Source organism: Panthera leo, chromosome D2, assembly GCF_018350215.1.
Source record: "Panthera leo isolate Ple1 chromosome D2, P.leo_Ple1_pat1.1, whole genome shotgun sequence".
NCBI lineage: Eukaryota > Metazoa > Chordata > Mammalia > Carnivora > Felidae > Panthera > Panthera leo.
Window position 1 is genome coordinate 75,590,776 of NC_056689.1, and position 21,191 is coordinate 75,611,966.

At 40.9% G+C, this 21,191-nt stretch overlaps 1 protein-coding gene across 3 annotated transcripts in view; it reads left to right on the forward strand.

The window, feature by feature from the left end:
* The first annotated feature begins 468 nt into the window (after positions 1 to 468).
* Positions 469 to 21,191, forward strand: part of LOC122201959 (SEC23 interacting protein) — a 42,905-nt gene continuing 22,182 nt past the window's right edge. For 2 of the 3 annotated variants that reach the window (XM_042908016.1, XM_042908017.1), the window contains exons 1-11: positions 469 to 700; positions 4,035 to 4,567; positions 8,143 to 8,365; positions 9,497 to 9,690; positions 11,616 to 11,705; positions 13,791 to 13,911; positions 15,431 to 15,520; positions 16,790 to 16,931; positions 18,300 to 18,508; positions 19,340 to 19,458; positions 19,989 to 20,141. In XM_042908016.1, coding sequence (XP_042763950.1) covers positions 538 to 700; positions 4,035 to 4,567; positions 8,143 to 8,365; positions 9,497 to 9,690; positions 11,616 to 11,705; positions 13,791 to 13,911; positions 15,431 to 15,520; positions 16,790 to 16,931; positions 18,300 to 18,508; positions 19,340 to 19,458; positions 19,989 to 20,141 — 2,037 coding nt within the window. In that variant the 5' untranslated portion in view covers positions 469 to 537. The remainder of the gene's footprint in view (positions 701 to 4,034; positions 4,568 to 8,142; positions 8,366 to 9,496; positions 9,691 to 11,615; positions 11,706 to 13,790; positions 13,912 to 15,430; positions 15,521 to 16,789; positions 16,932 to 18,299; positions 18,509 to 19,339; positions 19,459 to 19,988; positions 20,142 to 21,191) is intronic. The other variant, XM_042908018.1, reaches the window with a different exon arrangement.

Sequence of the window (21,191 nt, forward strand, 5' to 3'; positions counted from 1 at the left end):
ACAAAAAGAGTTCAGTTCAGTCCAGAAAGACATGTGGGCGGGTTGGATGTGAGTGCTAGCGTGGGTGAGTTGGGCTCAGCTTTGGCTACAAATGGCTCAACACCTCTTCTTCCCTCCCAATGGGGACAGCGCTCTGCTGACTGCTCCCGCAGGTTCCCGCTGTTCCTCCAAAATCTTGCCAGTTAAACTCTTCTGTCGATACTTTTAGGCAGCCCAGCGCGCCCCCCGCAATCCGTGACCCTCAGCGTCAACTCGATTCAGAACCAGCAGTACTGCCACTCCCACGCTCCAGTCCCAGCCTCCGCCGAGGCCGCGCCGGGGAGTGTCACGTGCCAGGACACGGGCGTGAAGCCAGCGCCGCCATGTTGGTTTCTGGCGGCGCTTTCCAGGGGAAGGGCAAGGCCGCTGACGAGCCGACCCGAGTTCCGGGTCTTGTGCGCAAGTGCGGAAGTGTGCTGGCCCCGAGTGTGACCGGTTTCCGGCCGGTGGTGCCGCACCGGCTGCCAGGAGACGTGTAACGGACGGTGGGCCGCAGCCATGGCCGAGAGGAAACTTAACGGTAGCGGCGGCGCCGCCTCTACCTCCTCATCGGGCACTAACTTACTCTTCTCCTCCTCGGCCACGGAATTCAGCTTCAACGTGCCCTTCATCCCAGTCACCCAAGCCGCCGCTGCCTCGGCCTCCTTGCTCCTGCCTGGAGGTAGTGGGGGCGGGGGGGTGTCCGGTGGGAAGAGTGTGTGCAGGGAGGCGGGCGGAGGGCGTGGGGTGACGAGGGTCGGAAAGGAGGTATTCCTTGCGCCTCGATGCGACTCTGTGGGTGGCTTGCCAGGGCCATCCGTGGCCAGGTTTGAGTGGCCCGGGGACTTTGAAATATTGGAAGTAGGGGGCCAGATCATGAGGCTTGCTTTTCGTCCGAGGAACCCTCTGATCCGAGGGCTGGACGCTCCACGCTGGCACTGGCATTACACAGATTTTTGTCGAACACATGCTAGTGTGCCAGGTGCTGGCAGGGAATGCAAAGAGAATAGTGCTTCTCAACTAGGATACAGTAGGAGATCTCCTAGGATAGACCTGTAATACTTGCAAAGTAGAGGTACACAATGCAGTGCTCATCTTTCAAGACAGTGCATCATCACATTGTCTAAGAAGCCGTTTCCTGTTCTCCTTGGCCCCCACTCCTACGTGCACCCTAGCTCTTTCATTTCCTTATTATTGTCTAGGGGTGTTGCTTTTTAATGATTGTGTGGCATTACCCAGACCACAGTATCTAGGGGCACAGACTGCGTTCCAGCCCTGGCTGTGCCAGGAACTTGCTGTATGACCTTAGGCATGTTACTTTACCTCTCTGTGCTTCACTTTCCATGTCCGTACAGCCTCATAAAACTGTAATGAGAAGTGGATTGATTTTTGTAAGGTGCTGAGTGCAGTGTCTGGCACATAGTGTTATCTAAATGTTTGTGAAATAAACATATCTGCCTCTCTAGTTGGACTGTGGGCTCCTTGAAGTTTGCAGCTGTTGCTAGAGTGTGTGCAGAGGAGTGGCGTGAGTAGTCAGTGGGGACTAGATCACGAAGCGCCTCATATGCCGTACTGAGGAGTTTGTAGTTCATCCTGTAGGGTGTGGGGGAGCCTTCGAAGGATCTTAAGGTAACAAGGCAGTGAAACTGGAGGTGTGTTTCAGAAAGACTGGAGTTTTCTGAGATTGCACCAGAGTAAAGCTGACTGTAGCAAGAGCGGTCAGTCTGGGGGCCGCTGGGAGTCAGGCATGAGTGGATGGCACTCTAGCCCTACCTACCCAGCCACATTGCGTATGAAGAGCAGGGAAGAGAGGTGAGAGATTTTTTAGACTATAAATTGTTGGGCCTCAGTGACTCCCTGGAGGCCATACTGTCGGCTTTATCAGCCCAGAGGCTTCTTCTCTTCCTTCAGTTTTAGCCAGAAGACCTGGCTCCCTAACTGGCATGTAATGGATACTGTGTACATGTTTCTTGAATGAGTGTCTGAATGGTTAAATGAAGGGATTGAGAAACGAAGCGGGGGAGGAGTCTGAGAGATGATGTTTTGGTTTGAGTGTCTGGATGGATGTTGGTGAACACCTGTTGAGATAGTGCGGTGTGATAAAAGCACATGAAGGAGGACAGTTAAGGTGGTAAGTTCTTTTTCAGGCTTAGTAAGTTGGAGGTGTATGTGGCTGAGTCTGCCAGAAGTGTTGAGGAAGCAGTTGGTTGATAGGTTCTGGAGCACAAGAGAACGCTCTTGGTTTGAGACAGATTTGGGAGTACAAGTGGTCATTAAGGTTGTAGGTTTCGATGCCGAATGTGTCCACATGTAATTAGAAAGTGCCCCTGAGGTGAGCTGGCAGCATGCGGAGATCAGTATTTCATTTGCAGTTGATGCTAATCAGAAAAAAGTCTCTTGGATCAGGTTGATCCCAGGTTGTCTTAAAGGATGAAAGATACCACAGGGGTTTGTTTGTTTGTTTGTTTCCATTCCATGTTTTTAGTTGTTGAGAGGTGAACTGAGAAATGTAAGACAAGTGAGGTCCAGGCAGCTGAAAAGAGAGGGAACTGGAGATGTATCTCCAAAGGAGAATAAAGCCAGCAGACAAAGGGCTTTGTGAAGGAGGTGAGAATTTATTTTTGGTTACAAAGAAACAATGGAGAGGAGTATTTTGAGTAGCGGAGTATCTCAGTTAAATTGATGCGTGAGAAATAACAGTGGGAGCAGCCTGGAAGCTCAAGCCAGAATCTCTGTGAGCAGTGAAAGAAGGCCTCTCAGGGGGCAGGGATCACAGTGTGCCTGTGTGCTGAGTGTGGGTCTTCTGTTGGGCTCCATGCCTCCAGCAGTAGGAGATAAGAGAGAATAAGCCGGGGGAAGGAAAAGATTAGGAAGAAAGTTTCTTTCAAAAAAAATTTTTTTTGATCTTTATTTATTTTTGAGAGAGAGACAGAGTATGAGCAGGGGAGGAGCAGAGAGAGAGGGAGACACAGAATCCAAAGCAGGCTCCAGGCCCTGAGCTGTCAGCACAGAGCGCGATGCAGGGCTTGAACCCACGAACCGTGACATCATGACCTGAGCCGAAGTCGGACGCTCAACTGACTGAGCCACCCAGGCGCCCCTAGGAAGAAAGTTTCTACAAGCTAAGGGCTTATAAAAGTTTAGTAAGAAGAGTGGGCTGGACTTTTGAGGCCAGGTAGAGGGAGAATACTTTTATTTTACAACTTGGTTGCAGAAGAGAAGGTAGTTTGGGGTTGATAATCCCTGTGGTGAAGATCAGTTTGGGCAAAGGGAAGTGAAAAGAACTGAACTTTGGTTAGAAAATGGCTTTTTTAGTGATTTGGCATTCTCTAATGGCTAGTTCTCTGGTCGCAATAGTGTGATTTTAGGGATGGCAATTAATGGTTGACCTACTTTGCCTTGGGAATACAAATACCACGTGTTCATTTGTACAATGAATGCTTTGTAGGTAAGAGTCCCGACACACCCCTTCTTGTCAACAGAGTTCATGTCTGTACTTAAGTTTCTTATTACTGTAGAAATAAAACTGCGTGTATTTGGTAGCAGAAAATATTTGAATTATTTTTTACCAGGAGGAAATTCAAAATAAGATGTGAAAATAGTAGGTATAGATTTTGTTTCTGTTTTCAAAAACTCCTATATACAGATATGTGTAATTTATATATATTTACAATAAATACTTGATTATTCATTTAAAAAATATAAAAGGTTATGTACCAAAACATTAACGTGTTAACAACAGTGATTGTCTTCGGGAGGTGGGCTTATGAATGAATTCTGATTTTTCCCTCCTTTTGTTGTTTCGTATTCTTATTTTCTAGTTTTTCATCTCAAAGAAAAAAAGAACAAGGTTTTCTTTCTTTCTTTCTTTCTTTCTTTCTTTCTTTCTTTCTTTCTTTCTTGTAATGCAGAAATAGAAAAAAGAACACGTGCAATTGCTCGATCTGCCTTATAGGATCGTAGCTACAGAAAAATAGAATATCCTTTAAATCTTTTGCTCTCCTGTTCCTTTTCAGAAGATTCCACCGACGTTGGGGAGGAGGACAGCTTCCTCGGTCAGACTTCTGCTCACACGTCTACCCCACAGACCTTTAGTTACTTCTCTCAGGTAACAAGCAGTAGTGATCCTTTTGGGAATATTGGACAGTCGCCGTTAACAACTGTGGCAGCATCGGCTGGACACTCAGCATACTCCAAGTCCCCAGCTGCTCTCCCTTTTACAACTGGATCCCAAGATGCGTCGAATGCGTGCTCACCAGCCATTTCGAAGGCTCAGTATGGTGCTCTACCTTCTGCACAGATGGGAATGAATACTCACCTGCCTTCTCAGCCAAGTAGTCTCCCTGCTTCCAGTTTTGGGAGCCCCCCGCAAGGAACGCCCCAACAAGGACACAATCCGTATCGTCACACCCCTGTAAGCAGCAGGGCTAATCCTTATATTGCACCCCCACAGCTGCAACAGTGCCAAACACCAGGCCATCCCCCCCATCCTCCACCCGCCGGACCCCCGGTTCAGATGTACCAGATGCCCGTAGGATCTTTGCCACCGGTACGGAGATGTGTTTTTATATCTTAGCTGTTCACTCTGATTTATTTTATTTTGTTTTTTATTTTATTTTTTGTTAAAGGCAATTTTTTTTAACGTTTATTCCTTTTTGAGAGAACAGAGACAGAATGCGAGCAGGGGAGGGGCAGAGCGAGAGGGAGATACAGGATGCAAAGGAAGCTCCAGGTTCTGAGCTATCAGCCCAGAGCCTGATGCGGAGCTCGAACCCAGGAACCGTGAGATCATGACCTAAGCCAAAGTTGGATGCTCAACCAACTGAGCCACCCAGGCACCCCTCCCTCACTCTGATTTTTTATCTCTCTCTCATCTTAGCCTGTGTTTTTTGTTTTTTTTGTTTTTTTTTTTTTCAACGTTTTTTATTTATTTTTGGGACAGAGAGAGACAGAGCATGAACGGGGAGGGGCAGAGAGAGAGGGAGACACAGAATCGGAAACAGGCTCCAGGCTCCGAGCCATCAGCCCAGAGCCCGACGCGGGGCTCGAACTCACGGACCGCGAGATCGTGACCTGGCTGAAGTCGGACGCTTAACCGACTGCGCCACCCAGGCGCCCCATTAGCCTGTGTTTTTAAAAACAGTGAGCTTCTATTTTTATTTTTTCATTCCTTTTTTTTTTTTAAGTTATTTATTTTCAGAATGTGAGAGCGGGCGCGTGCTCACCTGCATATACAAGTCGGGGAGGAGCAGAGAGAGAGAGGGTGAGAGAGAATCCCAAGCAGGCTCCACACTGTTAGCGCAGAGCCCGACCTGGGGCTCGATCCCACCAACCACGAGATCATGACTTGAGCCAAAATCGAGAATTGGACGCTCAGCCCCCTGAGCCACCCAGGTGTCCCAACACTGGGCGTTTAATAGTCAATGTGATGATAAACTGTTCCCAGAGGCGATTCTTTGTAAGCTATGTGTTTTGAAGTAAACATTCTTTTAGAGGAATCATAAAGGGGCACCTGGGTGGCTCATTTGGTTGAGAGTCAGACTTTGGCTCAGGTCTTGATTTCACGGTTCGTGAGTTCAAGCCCCACATTGGGCTCCCCGCTGTCAGTGCAGAGTCCACTTTGGATCTTTTGTCCCCCTTCTCTTTCTGCCGTGGGTCCCCACTGCCACTCTCTCTCAAAAAAATACATAAACATTAAAAAAAAATTTAAAGGAAGCTCATTAAATGGTTCATATATTATTGATTTATGAAAGTAGTACCTGATTTTAATGAGTTAACTACATGTCAATATTTCCAGATTTTAGAGTAAGATACCAATAATAAATGTTATCTGGGGATATGTCAGAGTTGAAGCATTTATTAACAGACTGCCATTTTCTCAGTTTTTAATTATCCTACTCAATCAAAACATTCAATTACAGGGACTAAAATTTATTACTTCTATAATTTCTTTTATTTACTTTATGAGGTTTGGGTCTAGACAGTCAAACTCTATCTCAGGAGGGTGATGGGGCAACATTTGCATTGGGTAAATTCTATGAAATTCCCTTATGCTTTTTCCCCAGCTGATTGTTGAACTGACTTCCACAGGGAAATCAACTGAATCAAAAAAAGGGAAATGATTCAAAGGAAGAATTAACCCAAGTGTGGCAGGGATAGCGGTATTATAATCAGAAAATAACCTAACTTCTCTCTTGGGAATAGAGAATGGGCTCAGTTTTATTGTTTAATTTAAATCCTATCAATACACAAACTTGATAGTGTTGGATTTCAGCATGTTGGAAGGTAAGCGCATCACAGCATGTGGGATAGTTAATATATTAGTTTGCTGATTAAAAATTTGAAAAGGTTTCTAATTAAGAAATTTAAAAATGATAATTTCAGACTTGAAAGTTACAAAAATAAAGATAGCACAAACAGTACCCCAGTGCCCTTAATGCATGTTTACCTGTCATTAACATTTTACCCCATTTGTTCTTTTGCTTGTGCACAGGCACACACTCACACATTTGGACATCCTCTCTCTCCCCTTGTCACTATGTGTGTGTGCAAGTTGTTTGGGAAATGGTCAGCTGAATGCATTATGACTCTTTACTCCTAACTATTTTAGTGCAGATTTCTAAGAATAAGGATGTTCTTTTACATAACCACAGTACGGTTATCACCTCCGTAATTTTAACATTGATACAACATTCCAAAATGATTTTTAATTAAAACATTTAAAAATAATTGTTTTCTAATTTAAAAAAGTGTTTTTTTAATTTTAATTTTTGTACTGTTTATTTTTGAGAGAGACAAGTGGGGGAGGGGCAGAGAGAGAGGGAGACGCAGAATCCAAAGCAGGCTCTAGGCTCTGAGCTGTCAGAGGCCCATGTGGGGTTCAAACTCATGAACTGTGAGATCATGACCTGAGCTGAAGTCAGACATTTAACCGACTGAGCCACCCAGGCGCCACATCATGTTTAAATTTTTTTAAGTTTATTTTTTTGACAAAGAGGGAGAGAGAACTTGCATAAGCAGGGGATGGCCAGAGAGAGAGGGGGAGAGGGAGAATCCCAGTGTGGAGCCTGATGCAGGGCTCAAACCCACAAATCGTGAGATCATGATCTGAGCCGAAATCCGGAGTCAGATGCTTAACTGACTGAGCCACCCAGGCATCCCTGATTCTGATTTTAAAAGTATTTCCAAAAAAAAATAAAAAATAAAAAAAAAATAAAAGTATTTCCAGTGCAGAAAATTGGAAAAATGCAGAATAGTCAAATGATTAAAAATTGCATCTGGATAACCCTTCTTCTCATTTTTTTTATGTTTTATCTTTTTTTGTAGACAAACATTGTATATGATTTCTGTGAACATTTTTTAGACGTGAAGATTGTTTTCTAAAACGTTAAAAAAATTTTTTTTTAACATTTATTTATTATTGAGAGAGAGAGAGAGACAGAGCATGAGCAGGGGAGGGGCAGAGAGAGGAGGAGACACAGAATCCAAAGCAGGCTCCAGGCTCTGAGCTGTCAGCACAGAACCCGATGTGGGGCTTGAACTCACAAACTGCGAGATGATGACCTGAGTTGAAGTAGGACGCTTAACCGACTGAGCCACCCAGGTGCCCCTTTTCTAAAACATTTTTAATGGCTCTAGAGAATTCCACCCTTTAAGTCACAGATAATGTACTTAATCAGGTCTCTGTTAGACATTTAGATTGTGTCCAGTGATTTTCTGTTATAAGTGACCGTTTAGTATATGTCTTTGTAGGTAAATTTTTGTTTCTGTATTACGTCTTTTAAGATGAGTTCTTAGAAATAGAATGGTCAGGTCAAGGAATATGCAAGTTATAGAGATTAAATAAATCACAGGAGACATACTGCTAGATTGATTTCTGTAAAGGTGCCAGTTTACTTCACCATCAGTTTGAGAAAGCCCAGTCTACTTTGAGACTGATGTTGGATTTTGTTGATTTTTGTTGTTGTTAAGAAACATTGTTTTAGGGCCCAATTATTAAACTAAATGGTTGTCCACAGATATATGTAGGATAATCATTATGAATGTTACTTTGGGTCTGAGGCATATATGGAATTGTTGTTTTTTGGACAGACATCATAGTCCTGTCTTTCTGGTGTGTTCCAGATTCCTCCTTCAGTGCCATCGGGGTTGACCCCTCCAACACAACAGCAGGCTCTTGCTAGACCCACAGGTCCTTCTGTGCAAACGCCCCCTCCTTTTCTACTTCAAAACCAATATGAACCTGTTCAACCCCACTGGTTTTACTGCAAGGAGGTAGAATACAAACAATTGTGGATGCCTTTCAGTGTGTTTGACTCTTTGAATCTTGAAGAAATCTATAATTCAGGTAAGGACAGATCATGCATCATTTTTATCTCATTTTAGGAAGAGAAGAAATAGTATTTATCCATGGCTTATATTTTGTGAATGTCAAATTCCTTAATCCTTGTAGATTCCACCAGATTCTGTATCTTAAGATAGTGATAGTAATAGAAGGCCTGAGTTATTTAAGCAAGGTTTTTAAAATGTTTTAGTAATTTTCTTCTTTGTTTAAAGATGTTTTAAGTTAGAGACATAAAGTAGTTCATATAATGTAGGTGTCAATTTTCCTATTTGTCATTCTTTTGTAGTTACGGACACTTATAAAACATCTTTAGAACTCTCGTTCCTGAAGATGCTTTGAAAAGTGTTCTGTAGTCAGGCAGTTTTGAAAGTGACTTGACTTCATTCACCTCTTGAGATAGTGCACTGCAGTGTGTTAAGGCTCTGAGAAGTCCTGGAGTATAGAATTTTGTGTTTTTGTTCATCCTGATGATATTTCATCATGAGACTTAAAAATCACTCAATACCTTCTGGAAGCATACCTCATGGAGACTTGCTGCTTGGATTAAAAAAAGAAAATCCAGTTATTTGAATTATCATCTTATTTTATCTATTTATTTATTTTTAATTTGAATTGTTTTATGGTCCTACTTCACACCTCTGCTCCGGCTATTTTTAATTCACTTAGGAAGAGTCATAATTTTGAGTAGCACAAATTAATGTTAAACTTCAATTTTTATTCATTTATTTTTTTTTAATTTTTTTTTTTTTTTTTAACATTTATTTACTTTTGAGACAGAGAGAGACAGAGGATGAACGGGGGAGGGTCAGAGAGAGAGAGGGAGACACAGAATCTGAAACAGGCTCCAGGCTCTGAGCTGCCAGCACAGAGCCCGACGCGGGGCTCGAACTCACGAGGCGTGAGATCGTGACCTGAGCCGAAGTTGGACGCTTGACTGACTGAGCCACCCACGCACCCCAAACTTTAATTTTTAAACACGAATGAACTTAGTTCTGTGTCATTAAGGGTCAACTAGCCACCATATTCATTATTTATTACTTTTACTTTTTAAAGTTCATTTATTTTTTTTCATTACTTATCATTTTTCAACCTGCCTTGTAACTGTCGGGCTAAAACGTGAACTTTGTGCTCCAGTCCAGCCGGACCCTGAGAGTGTGGTTCTAGGCACAGATGGAGGGCGCTATGACGTTTATCTCTATGATCGACTGAGGAAGGCTGTGTACTGGGAAGAGGAGCCGGCGGAAGTCAGACGCTGTACTTGGTTTTACAAAGGGGACACAGACAGCAGATTTATTCCCTATACGGAGGAGTTCAGTGAAAAACTAGAGGTACGTGGGCTTCATTCTTTTATGCTTTCCTTCAAAACCGTAGGCCCTGTATACATGGGAGCCTCACGTGACACCACTCACAACAAAGCAGGCTTTTGAAGAGCCTGTTTTGATGCTGTTCACAGAGAAGACTGCTTTTTCAGTGGTGCCTTTGTTCAGATGAGGTGCTAATCATGGCCTCAGTAGCTGAAGGTAGACTGTTTTATAGGGGCGTATCACAGATCTAGAAACTAGATACTTGTATCAAACATTCAAACCAACTTAGTCTGCTGGGATCTGTTGTTCAAAGCACGTGCCAAGCACATGGATTCTTTTCTGATCACTGTTCAGTAAAAGACTTGAGCTTAACTTCTGATTTTTGAAAATAGATAGAAAACGGAATAGAAACAAATGTTTTAAGACTTAGCCATTCTAAAACTGGTGGTTAATGTTTCACATAATTGCATTCATTTCTTACGATAATTCTACTTAATGGTTGAATTAATAAATGAATTCAATTTACGTACACTGGAAATGAGATACAGAACACTTTAGTTGCTATTTTTTTTTTAACTTTTATTTATTTTGAGAGAGAGCGGGTATGTGCGAGCACGTGTGAGCAAGGTATGAGCAGAGAGAGAGAGAGAGAGAGAGAGAGAATCCCAAGCATGCTCAGGGCTGTCAGCGTAGAACCCGACGCATGGCTTGATCCAACCACCCGTGAGATCGTGACCTGAACTGAAATCGAGAGTTGGACGCTTAACTGCCTGAGCCACCCAGGCGCTCCTACTTACTATTTTTTAATGTAGTAGTTATTAAAACTGAGATAACTGGCACTAACAGAAAACATTAAAACAACACTATGTTAACGTTGAAAGGGGCCCCTAAAATGTTAATCTTCCCTAGAAAGAAAATTGTTCAACAGTCCAGTCTTTGGAGTCAGAAATTTGAGGGTGGGAGTGAACTGCGGTTCTGCCCGTGCTACTTTATGCCTGCGATCTCGTGCAACTGTGAACTTAAAATGTCTACTGAGGGGTTGAATCGTGTCCTCCTTTGCACCCCACAAAAGATATGTTGAAGCCCTAACCTGTAGCACCTCAGAATGTGATCTTGCCTGGAAATAGGGTGCTTGCAGGTATAGTTAGTGAAGATGAGATCATTCTGGAAAAGGTTCGGCCCCTAATCCAATATGACTTGACATCATACCAAGTAAAAATAGAGAATTGGAGTGTTGCATCTTTAAAGCAAAAGCACTAAAGATTGCTGGCAAAGCACCAGAAGCTAGGAAGAGGCAAGGAAGGAGTAAGGAGTCTTCTATAGGTTTCAGAGGGATACGGCCCTGGCTGACACTTGACTTCAGACTTCTAGCCTCTGGAACTGTGAAACAGTACATTTTTTTTTTTTTATGTTTTTGTTTTTTTAAATTTTTAAAATGTTTATTTATTTTTGAGAGGGAAAGAGACAGAGTGCAAGTGGGGGAGGGGCAGCGTGCAAGGGAGACACAGAATCCGAAGCAGGCTCCAGGCTTTGAGCTATCAGCACAGAGCCTGATGCGGGGCTCGAATCCACGAACCGTGAGATCATGACCTGAGCTGAATTCGGAGGATTAACTGACTGAGCCACCCAGGCACTCCGAGACAGTACATTTCTATTGTTTTAAGCCATTCATTTTGTGGTACTTTGTTATAGCAGCTCTAGGAAACTAATAGACTGGGTAAACCTTTGTTCTCTCCTGTATGTACTGAGGATAATCTTATTTAGGAGTGATTGAGAGTAATTAATTAAATAAGATCATGTACGTAAAATGACAGACAAGGATGATAAATAGCACATGGGAACTGCTGTTACGTTATTTTTATCATCATCATGGTTCTACTTTTCTTCCACACTTTTTCTCACCGTGGCATAGATTTGTCTTATTGGCTTATATGTTTCTGTTATTTTAGGCTGAATATAAAAAAGCAGTAACCACCAATCAGTGGCACCGTAGATTAGAGTTCCCAAGCGGAGAGACCATCGTTATGCACAATCCAAAGGTAATGTTAATGTTTAAGATATTAAAGTGTTAAGGAAAAAAAAAAAAGATATTAAAGTGTAAGGTTCCTTTCAATAAATATTTTATTGAATGTGGTTGATAAATGCTCCTTTTTTTATATTAAATATAATTTATTGTCATATTGGCTTCCATACAACACCCAGTGCTCATCCCAACAGGTGACCTCCTCAATGCCCATCACCCACTTTCCCCTCTCCTCCACCTCCCATCAACCCTCAGTTTGTTCTCAGTATTTAAGAGTCTCTTATGGTTTGCCTCCCTCCCTCTCTGTAACTTTTTTTTTCCCCTTCCCTTCCCCCATGGTCTTCTGTTAAGTTTCTCAGGATGCACATACGAGTGAAAACATATGGTATCTGTCTTTCTCTGCCTGACTTATTTCAATTAGCGAATACCCTCCAGTTCCATCCACATTGCTGCAGATGGCCAGATTTCATTCTTATTGCCAGGGAGTATTCCGTTGTATATATAAACCGCATCTTCTTTATCCATTCATCAGTTGATGGACGTTTAGGCTCTTTCCATAATTTGGCTATTGTTGAAAGTGCTGCTATAAACATTGGGGTACAAGTGCCCTATGCATCAGCACTCCTGTATCCCTTGGGTAAATTCCTAGCAGTGCTATTGCTGGGTCATAGGGTAGGTCTGTTTTTCATTTTTTGAGGAACCTCCACACTGTTTACCAGAGTGGCTGCACCAGCCACCAACAGGACAAGAGGGTTCCCATTTCTCCACATCCTCTCCAGCATCTATAATTTCCTGATTTGTTCATTTTAGCCACTCTGACCGGTGTGAGGTGGTATCTCAGTGTGGCTTTGATTTGTAGATAAATGCTCATTTTTGTTAACTTCTGTAGGGATCTAGTTGTAACAAGCACGTGGCTTTTAAAAGCTTACTTATCCACATTGATCGTAGAAACAAAAATGAAATTTGAATTTTTCTCATGAGGCTGTTGATGTCTGTGTGTCCGCTAAAGCTTAGTGTGCCTCACAGTTTACCCACCCTCCACTTGATGATGTCTCATTTCACCTTTTAAAAATATGTTCTTCCTATTTTTGTTCATATTGTCTCCATGAATTTATTTTTTTTTAAGATCTCGATTAGTGGTGGTCTTTCATTTACCACACTTAGTCTCTCTGAGTTCCAGGTTCCTCACCTGTGATAAGATTTACTTCAATGTTCCCAGGGTCAGGATCATATTTTAAATAAAACGAAGTAATTTCTAGCATAGTACTTGGCATACCATAGTTTCTCAGAACATAGGCTATTTATTTATTTATTTTAGAAAAGCATAAAAGAAAACAAAAGTAATTTTAATCTCATCACTTCCGTAGTTCTTATTGATACTGAAATAAATAAAAATAAAAACATTCATTTGCCAACAAAATTGAAACAATATAAAAAGGTATCAAATCAAGAATAAAAGCCTCTTACTCTGCATTTCCTTTTTCTCCTCCTGTTAGTAACTACTCTTAACCTTTTGTTTTTCATTTGTTTTTGATGCAAACACAAACATTTTGCATACCATCTTACATGCATCCTTTATTTTTTTTGAAGAAAATTTTCTGTGTGACATAGGACTAAGTTCAATACAGTTGGTTTAACAGGATATGTGTTTTCCTAAAAAGTGGTGGATATATCAGTTTTTGGCATTGAAATTGAACTTTGTAAATTAATTGAGAATCTTGCTATTTAAAGGATTATGCCTTAAGTATTTTTGTTAGGTAAAGATTCTTCTCTTCTAGGTAACTTTTCCTTAATTTCTTATGCATAACCCTGGATTATTACGTTACATTTTTAAAATCAAGGTATACTACTTCTGATTTAGTTGTAGTATTTTCCAGTATACGCATTGGAGGTAATGGTATTGATTTGCCTAGTTTTAATGGTTAATGAACTCTAGTAGGACTGTTATAAAATTGGTGTTGGGAGAACAATACGAGTACTTGATTTATAAATTATTCATACTATGAAGTAGTTTAGTATGTATTGAAATAAATTATTTAGCCTGTAGTGGAAATGCACTTGGTTGTGAGCTCTGTCATAATCCTTCTGTCATGTCTTGAAGGTTATTGTTCAGTTCCAGCCTTCATCAGTGCCAGATGAATGGGGAACCACACAAGATGGACAGACAAGGCCCAGGGTTGTAAAGCGTGGAATTGATGATAACCTTGATGAAATTCCTGATGGTGTGTATAGTTTGCTTAGGGCCAAGGTCTTTTTTCGACTCCTCTATTGTAGCATCATTTTTAGAATGATGAAAAAGGGAGCAATTATTAGGAATACCTGCTGTAACATGCAGAAATCAGCCAGGTTGGCACATATCTTTCTTTTTATCCTATTTTCTCTCTCTTAATTTTTAAGTTGAGAATCCTGTTGAAGATATACAAACCATGTAATGTAAATTCTAAAATACGTATTGTTGTGAAGAAACATTTTGCTGGTTGAAACCAGGCTTTTGGCAATACATTTGGGCTTTTTTTTGGTTATGCCTTATCTACCTTGTATTACTCCAGTGCAAGTTTGCAAACTTTTTCTGTTAAGGAGCAAATAGTAAATATTTCAGGCCATATGGACTTGGTCGCATCTACTCAACTCTGCCATTGCAGTGCGAAAGCATCCATAGATAGTATATAAACAAATGAGCATAGCTGTGTTCCAGTAAAGCTTTGTAAAGAACAGGCAGTGAGCAAGATTTGGCCTGTTTGGTCAACCCCTGCTCCAGTGTATATGCTTTGGTTTCTCCTGTTGCACCATTCAAAATGACACATTTCAGGGGCACCTGGGTGGTCGGTTGGTTAAATGTCTGACTTCTGCTCAGGTCATGATCTTGTGGTTGGTGAGTTTGAGCCCCGCATCGGTCTCTCTGCTGTCAGTACAGAGCCCGCTTCAGATCCTGTCCCCCTCTCCCTGCCCCGCCCCTGCTTGTACTGGCACGCGCACGCGCGTTTTCTCTCTCAAAAATAAAATAAACATTAAAAAATATACACATTTTATTTTGACAGTTACATACTTCGTTTTTGTTTCATTGTCTTATGAAATTATAAAATAAATGTACTCATTGTGAATCTGAACAAAATAACCAGAGTAAAATAGTAAATTTAACTTGTAGATGTTCCTATATGCCAGAGTAAGATAATAGATTTAACTTGATTTTCCTATATATATCTTGAAGATGCTCTCGATACAGGATATATATTGTATAGGGAAATGGAAGGATTTGGGGAAAATGCTTTATTTTAATTAATTACATTTATTTATTTAAGTAATCTCTATACCCAGTGTGGGGCTTGAAAGCACAACCCTAAGATCAAGAGTTGCATGCCCCTCCAGCTGAGCCAGCCAGGCGCCCCACTGGGGGAAATATTTTAAAGTTTTATATCGGCATATTGCTTTTCCATGTGGGACTTAGTAGTCTCCTGGGGAATCCTGAAGAAATCACAAAGGTTATGGAGATGCAGTAGGCACGAAACTAATGATTATCACATGCTCATAACTTCTGGGATCAGGGGTGACCTTCCTCCACTTCTTGGTCTAGTTCACTGTTACTTACCGAGGTGGACCTTGAGCTTTGTTCTTCTCATCTCATAGAGAGTAATAAAGCTTATTAGCATGGAAGGGTCCTACAGTTCTTTGCCCAGTTTGTGGTGACAAAAGGGATATCTATAATATTGCACGTATATAGCCATGTATGCATTTCTTTTGTAGGAGAAATGCCTCGGGTTGACCATTTGGTGTTCATGGTGCATGGCATTGGACCTGTGTGTGACTTGCGCTTTAGAAGCATTATTGAATGTGGTAAGTTAGTCATTTTATTTCATGCGATGACTTGAGAACTAACAGAAGAACATTGAAATGTTCATTTTTTTTTTTTTTTTCCTGGAACAAGTATCATTTTCTGGTATTATTCAGAGACATTCGAAAGGTGACACCCTTATGTTAAAACAAATAGAAAATACCTGGCAAAATATTTTCTAAGATAGAGCTGTTCACTCAAAACTAAATGTTCATTAAAAATAAATTTTTTTTTAAATGTTTATTTCTGAGACAGAGAGAGACAGAGCATGAGTGGGGGAGGGGCAGAGAGAGAGGGAGACAGAATCGGAAGCAGGCTCCAGGCTCTGAGCTGTCAGCACAGAGCCCGACGTGGGGCTCGAACTCACGAGCCGAGCCGTGAGATCATGACCTGAGCCAAAGTCGGTCGCCCAACCGACTGAGCCACCAGGTGCCCCTAAATGTTCATTTTTAAGATAGTTTCCAGCTGTGTACTACCGGCTGAGGAACTGTAAGGGGAGATTTTTAAATGGTCACTGGGAAATAATTTGTACTTGATTTGCTCTTATGATACGTGTAACTCATAAAATCCTAGAATGTGAAGAATTAGAATAATTAGAATTAGGTAGATCTTTGAAATGATTTAGCCTTTCCTGACAGACACCCTCTGCCTAAGCACCTCTAGCAACTGGGAATACCTATGCTTTGAGCTTTAAATTTAAAGTGAATTAGTTGAAAGAAGTTGTTTAATGGAACAGTGAATCTGCCTGTTTACTTACATTTTTGAAGTTTTGTTTTTATATTTGTATAATAGTTCGTATTTATTCAATACTTGGTTTGTGCCAGGCATTTTGCGTTTGTCAATTTTACTTACCTCTCCCAATAAACCCTGGGGGTGTCTGTCCTCTGCACCGGTAGGTGCGGCACTGAGGCCTGTAAGCGCAAGTTAGCTTTTCTGCTTTCGTGGTCTGTGGGTTCTTGGGCAGGGGTCCAGTGGCAGGTAGTTTGATTCCAGAGTCTGTACCCACAGTGCCACGCTGCCTTCCAGAAGTGGTAGTTAAGTTAATTCGTTTACATATTCCTCTAAACTATTGACAAGTTGAAAAGAGCTTCCTAAAAGTTGGGTTTTTTCTTTATTGGACTGATTTTGTCATTCTTATTTTTTTTCCTTAAGAAGTTTGTTATAAAGCATACTGGCATAGTTAATGGGAATTGCTAACTACCTGTCAAGCTGGGAAAATTTAACCTATTTAATTTGTCTTCCTGAATTTTTTTTTTTTTTTTTTTTTTAAGTGGATGATTTTCGGGTGGTTTCTCTGAAATTGCTGCAGACACATTTCAAGAAATCTTTAGACGATCGGAAAGTAAGCAGAGTGGAGTTTCTTCCTGTTCATTGGCACAGTTCCTTGGGTGGGGACGCCACAGGTGTTGACAGGTTTGTGGACTTTGATAACTTGTCGTTCGGATTAGTCACACTTAGATTCAAGATTTAAACCATAATATAAAATAGTTTGTTGTAGCTTCAACAGATATATTCAACAAATACAGTCCTTTATTTAAATGTTCTAGTTGCCCTGACATACGATTTAAATACTGGCTGTTAATGTTTATATGCTACTTATCTGTGTGTGTTTACATGTGTGTTTTTGCACATGTGTGTAGGCATATGTATGTGTTCCTGTTATAAATAAGAGACTCTAAGGAATTTTTTTTTTAATGTTTATGAGAGAGAGAGAGAGAGAGAGAGAGAGACCGAGCATGAGGCGGGGGAGGGGCAGAGAGTGAGGGGACATAGAATCCGAAGCAGGCTCCAGGCTCCGAGTCAGCACAGAGCCTGACGTGGGGCTCGAACCCATGAGATGTGAGATCATGACCTGAGCCGAAGTCAGACACCTGACTGACCGAGCCACCCAGGTGCCCTGAGAATCTAAGGAACTTAAGCCAGTTTTAGAATACTATTCTCACCTGTAGTAGTTGAGACAGGGTGCTGTCCTGTATGTTGTAGGACATTTAGGAACATCCTGGCCTCTGCCCACTAGACAACAACAGCACGCACCCCGTCCTCTGGCCTCGAACCCATAACAGCCAAAGACATCTCCAGTCGTTGTTAAAGACCAGCAGCACTCTGTAGGCACTACGACAAGTTAGTGTCCCACTCAGTTTTGAGTGCTCCCAGTTGAGAAACACAGACTGAGGTAAACATTTCTGCTGGGGCACAGGGCTAATAACATGTCTGGGTTTTAGTGAACATCATAATGTTTCAAGGCACGTAGTTTAATAAAACTAATTATACAAACGGCATTCTGTGTTATTCCATATGTTATTCCAGGCAGGCCCTATTATGAGGGTGTTTTCTCTCCACGTGGATGTTCATGAACTTGGCTACCTCCATTCTCAAATCAGGAAAGATTTTTCAGTGCATGAAGCTGCTTTCTGATTCTCCGTTATATTCCCTGTTGTCCTTTCCGCTGCAGTTTTTGTCAGGTGTCCTCATTTCCACTTAATTGGAAGAAAAATGGAAGAGTAGCCTTTCATCTTTAAAAATAAAATTTAAGTTTTTACGTAGGCGTTCTTTTATGTAATAACTCTTCATGAAGCCCCAAAGTCATAGTATAGCTATAGGCACACATAATTTTTGCTTTATCTTGATTCATTTATAATAACTGTCTACAGAATCAGCTCATAATTAGCCTATGGGATTCCTTTACTCATTGTGTATTTAGAAATCAGGATCTAAACTTTAAAAAATCTATAGGTTTAAGGTGGCTACTGACTGAATATACTTTTTCTTCTCTTTAAACAGGAATATTAAGAAAATCACCTTACCAAGTATTGGTCGATTTCGTCACTTTACCAATGAAACCTTGCTAGATATTTTATTTTACAATAGCCCCACCTACTGTCAGACGATTGTGGAAAAAGTGAGCATGGAGATCAACCGTCTACATGCACTTTTTATGAGTCGGAATCCAGACTTTAAAGGAGGAGTCTCTGTTGCTGGTCACAGTTTAGGTAAAACTGTCAAATATCCACATTTTATTTTTTTTTTTTTTAAATTTTTTTTTTTTTTTCAACGTTTTTTATTGATTTTTGGGACAGAGAGAGACAGAGCATGAACGGGGGAGGGCAGAGAGAGAGGGAGACACAGAATCGGAAACAGGCTCCAGGCTCCGAGCCATCAGCCCAGAGCCTGACGCGGGGCTCGAACTCACGGACTGCGAGATCGTGACCTGGCTGAAGTCGGACGCTTAACCGACTGCGCCACCCAGGTGCCCCAAATATCCACATTTTAAACATGATTTTTGTTGAGTCCTCACTGCTTTTAGAGAGGGTGACAATGTTAGTGTGAGATTTAGAATTACAGGTTTTAATTTTTTTTTAATTCTTTTTTTAATGTCTATTTTTGAGAGAGAGACGGAGTGTGAGTGGGGCAGGAACAGAGACAGTGGGAGACACAGAATCCGAAGCAGGCTACAGGCCCTGAGCTGTCCGCACAGAACCCAACGCGAGGCTCAAACCCACGAACCATTAGGTTGTGATCTGAGCCAAAGTCAGATGCTCAATCGATTGAGCCACCCAGGTGCCCCAGGTTTTAAGTTTTATAAAGGGCAGACATGAATGCGGTGAGTCTAGTTAGATTCTGCTTTTGCTTTTCAATTACCTAGGAATGCTTTGTATTTTAGTTTATTTTGCTATGTGGTAAAACAATGATATTGATGATCAGATCTTGAATGACATTTAACTTTTGTATGACTTCTGCCTAGGGACTTTGTAAAAAAAAATGATAATTAGTGTTACAAAATTATTAGTACATTATAAAGCAAAACGCATTTTTTTTTCTAGGTTCTTTAATATTATTTGACATCCTATCTAATCAAAAAGATTTGAATTTGTCAAAGTCTCCTGGGCCTTTTGCTGTTGCTAATGGAGTTGTGAAGCAGCCACATTTTCAGGAAAAGCAGGTATGGCCTGATTAACATTCAGATTTAGAAGTGAAGCTGAAGAGTTTATTAAAGTCTGAACTTTCCCAGAAAAAATTTTTTTTAAAGTTTATTTATTTAAGCAATCTCTACACCCACCGTGGGGCTTGAACTCGCAATCCTGAAATCAAGAGTCATAGTCTTCTGACTGAGCCAGCCAGGTGCTCCTGAAATGTTTTTATAAATCAAATTATCCTGAGGTTTATAGGTATGATAGGATCATGTAGCTTGTTGGAGTTTCTCACTTTTCTTTCTTCTGGATCATAAATTTAAATGTGAGAGAAAGTTTAGGATTTTAAAAAATGTTAAGCAAATTACTGTAGAAAACAGGAGTGAGAATGATTTATTAAATTTATATTCTTTTTCAGAATATTCAAACTTTGGATGATAAATTACCTAAAATGGATTTCTTTGTGGAGCAAAATTGTTTAAGATTTTCTGTAGGTCAGGAGACATTTTGCGGAAGTTTTTCTGAGCTTTGTAATGTTCCCTTGACTTTTTTTTTTTTTGAGATGCCTGAAGAGTCAAAGCTGACTTTGGATGAGTCTTGTGACCTTGATGTTGAAAATGAAGAAGTCCTAAGTTTGCAAGAAACTCTGGAAGCACTTAGCCTCTCTGAATATGTTAGCACTTTTGAAAAGGAAAAGATTGACATGGAATCTCTGGTACCGATGATAGTTTCGTTCGTTTCTGTTTAAAATTGTTTTTCCTGTATGTAAGATCAAACATTAAGAATGGTTTGGACATTCTTACATCATAATACATTTCAGATAATGCAGAAACTTACATGTTTAAAAAATGGAAGGCAGGAGTTTTGTTTGTTTTTTAGTATAATCTGGGAATGCTTCTAGGTAGGACACAAAACCCAGAAGCCATAAGAGAAAAATTGCATAGCAGGAGATGCCCTAAACAACATCTAACGGCCAGCAATAGATTAAGAAGAATATTTGGAACATCCTTTCTGGGCAAAGAGTTTATTTCCTTATTATTCAAAGCTCCTACAAAATAGTTCCACAAAGCCCATCAACACAGTAGGAAGATAGGTGAAGGAAAAAAAAAAGTGTTTACAGAAGAATTTTTAAAAAAAACTATTATATGTATATATATATATATATATATATATATATATATATATTTTTTTTTTTTTTTTTTTTTTTTTTTTTTTAACGTTTATTTTTGAAAGATCATAAGCAGGGGAGGGACAGAGAGAGAGTGGGAGACACAGAATCGGAAGCAGGCTCCAGGCTCTGGGCTGTCAGCACAGAGCCCGATGTGGGGCTTGGGGCTCGAACTGACGAATGGTGAGATCATGATCTGAGCTGAAGTTGGACACGTAACCGACTGAGCCACCCAGGCGCCCCTACACGAGAATTTCTACAAGGGTATTCACTGCAGCACTGTTTATAATAGCAAAACCTCAGAAACACCTTCCATGTCCACCAGTAGGGCACCAGTGAAATAATTAATGGTGCATGCACACAATGGAATACCTGCAGCTGTGAATAAATAAGGTGGTGTCAGAAATACTGGTGTGAAATGATTCCTAAGGTATGTTATGAGAAAAGCGCACAGTTTAGTCCTGTTTGTATAGCAGGCTACACATACAAGGAAAACCACATAGGTGTTGTATATACAGAAGGTGTCTCTGGAAGGAGAGCAGCTTGTCAGCAGTGGCTCCTGAGAGGGGTGGTGAGGACAGGAGGGGAGGGGAGAGA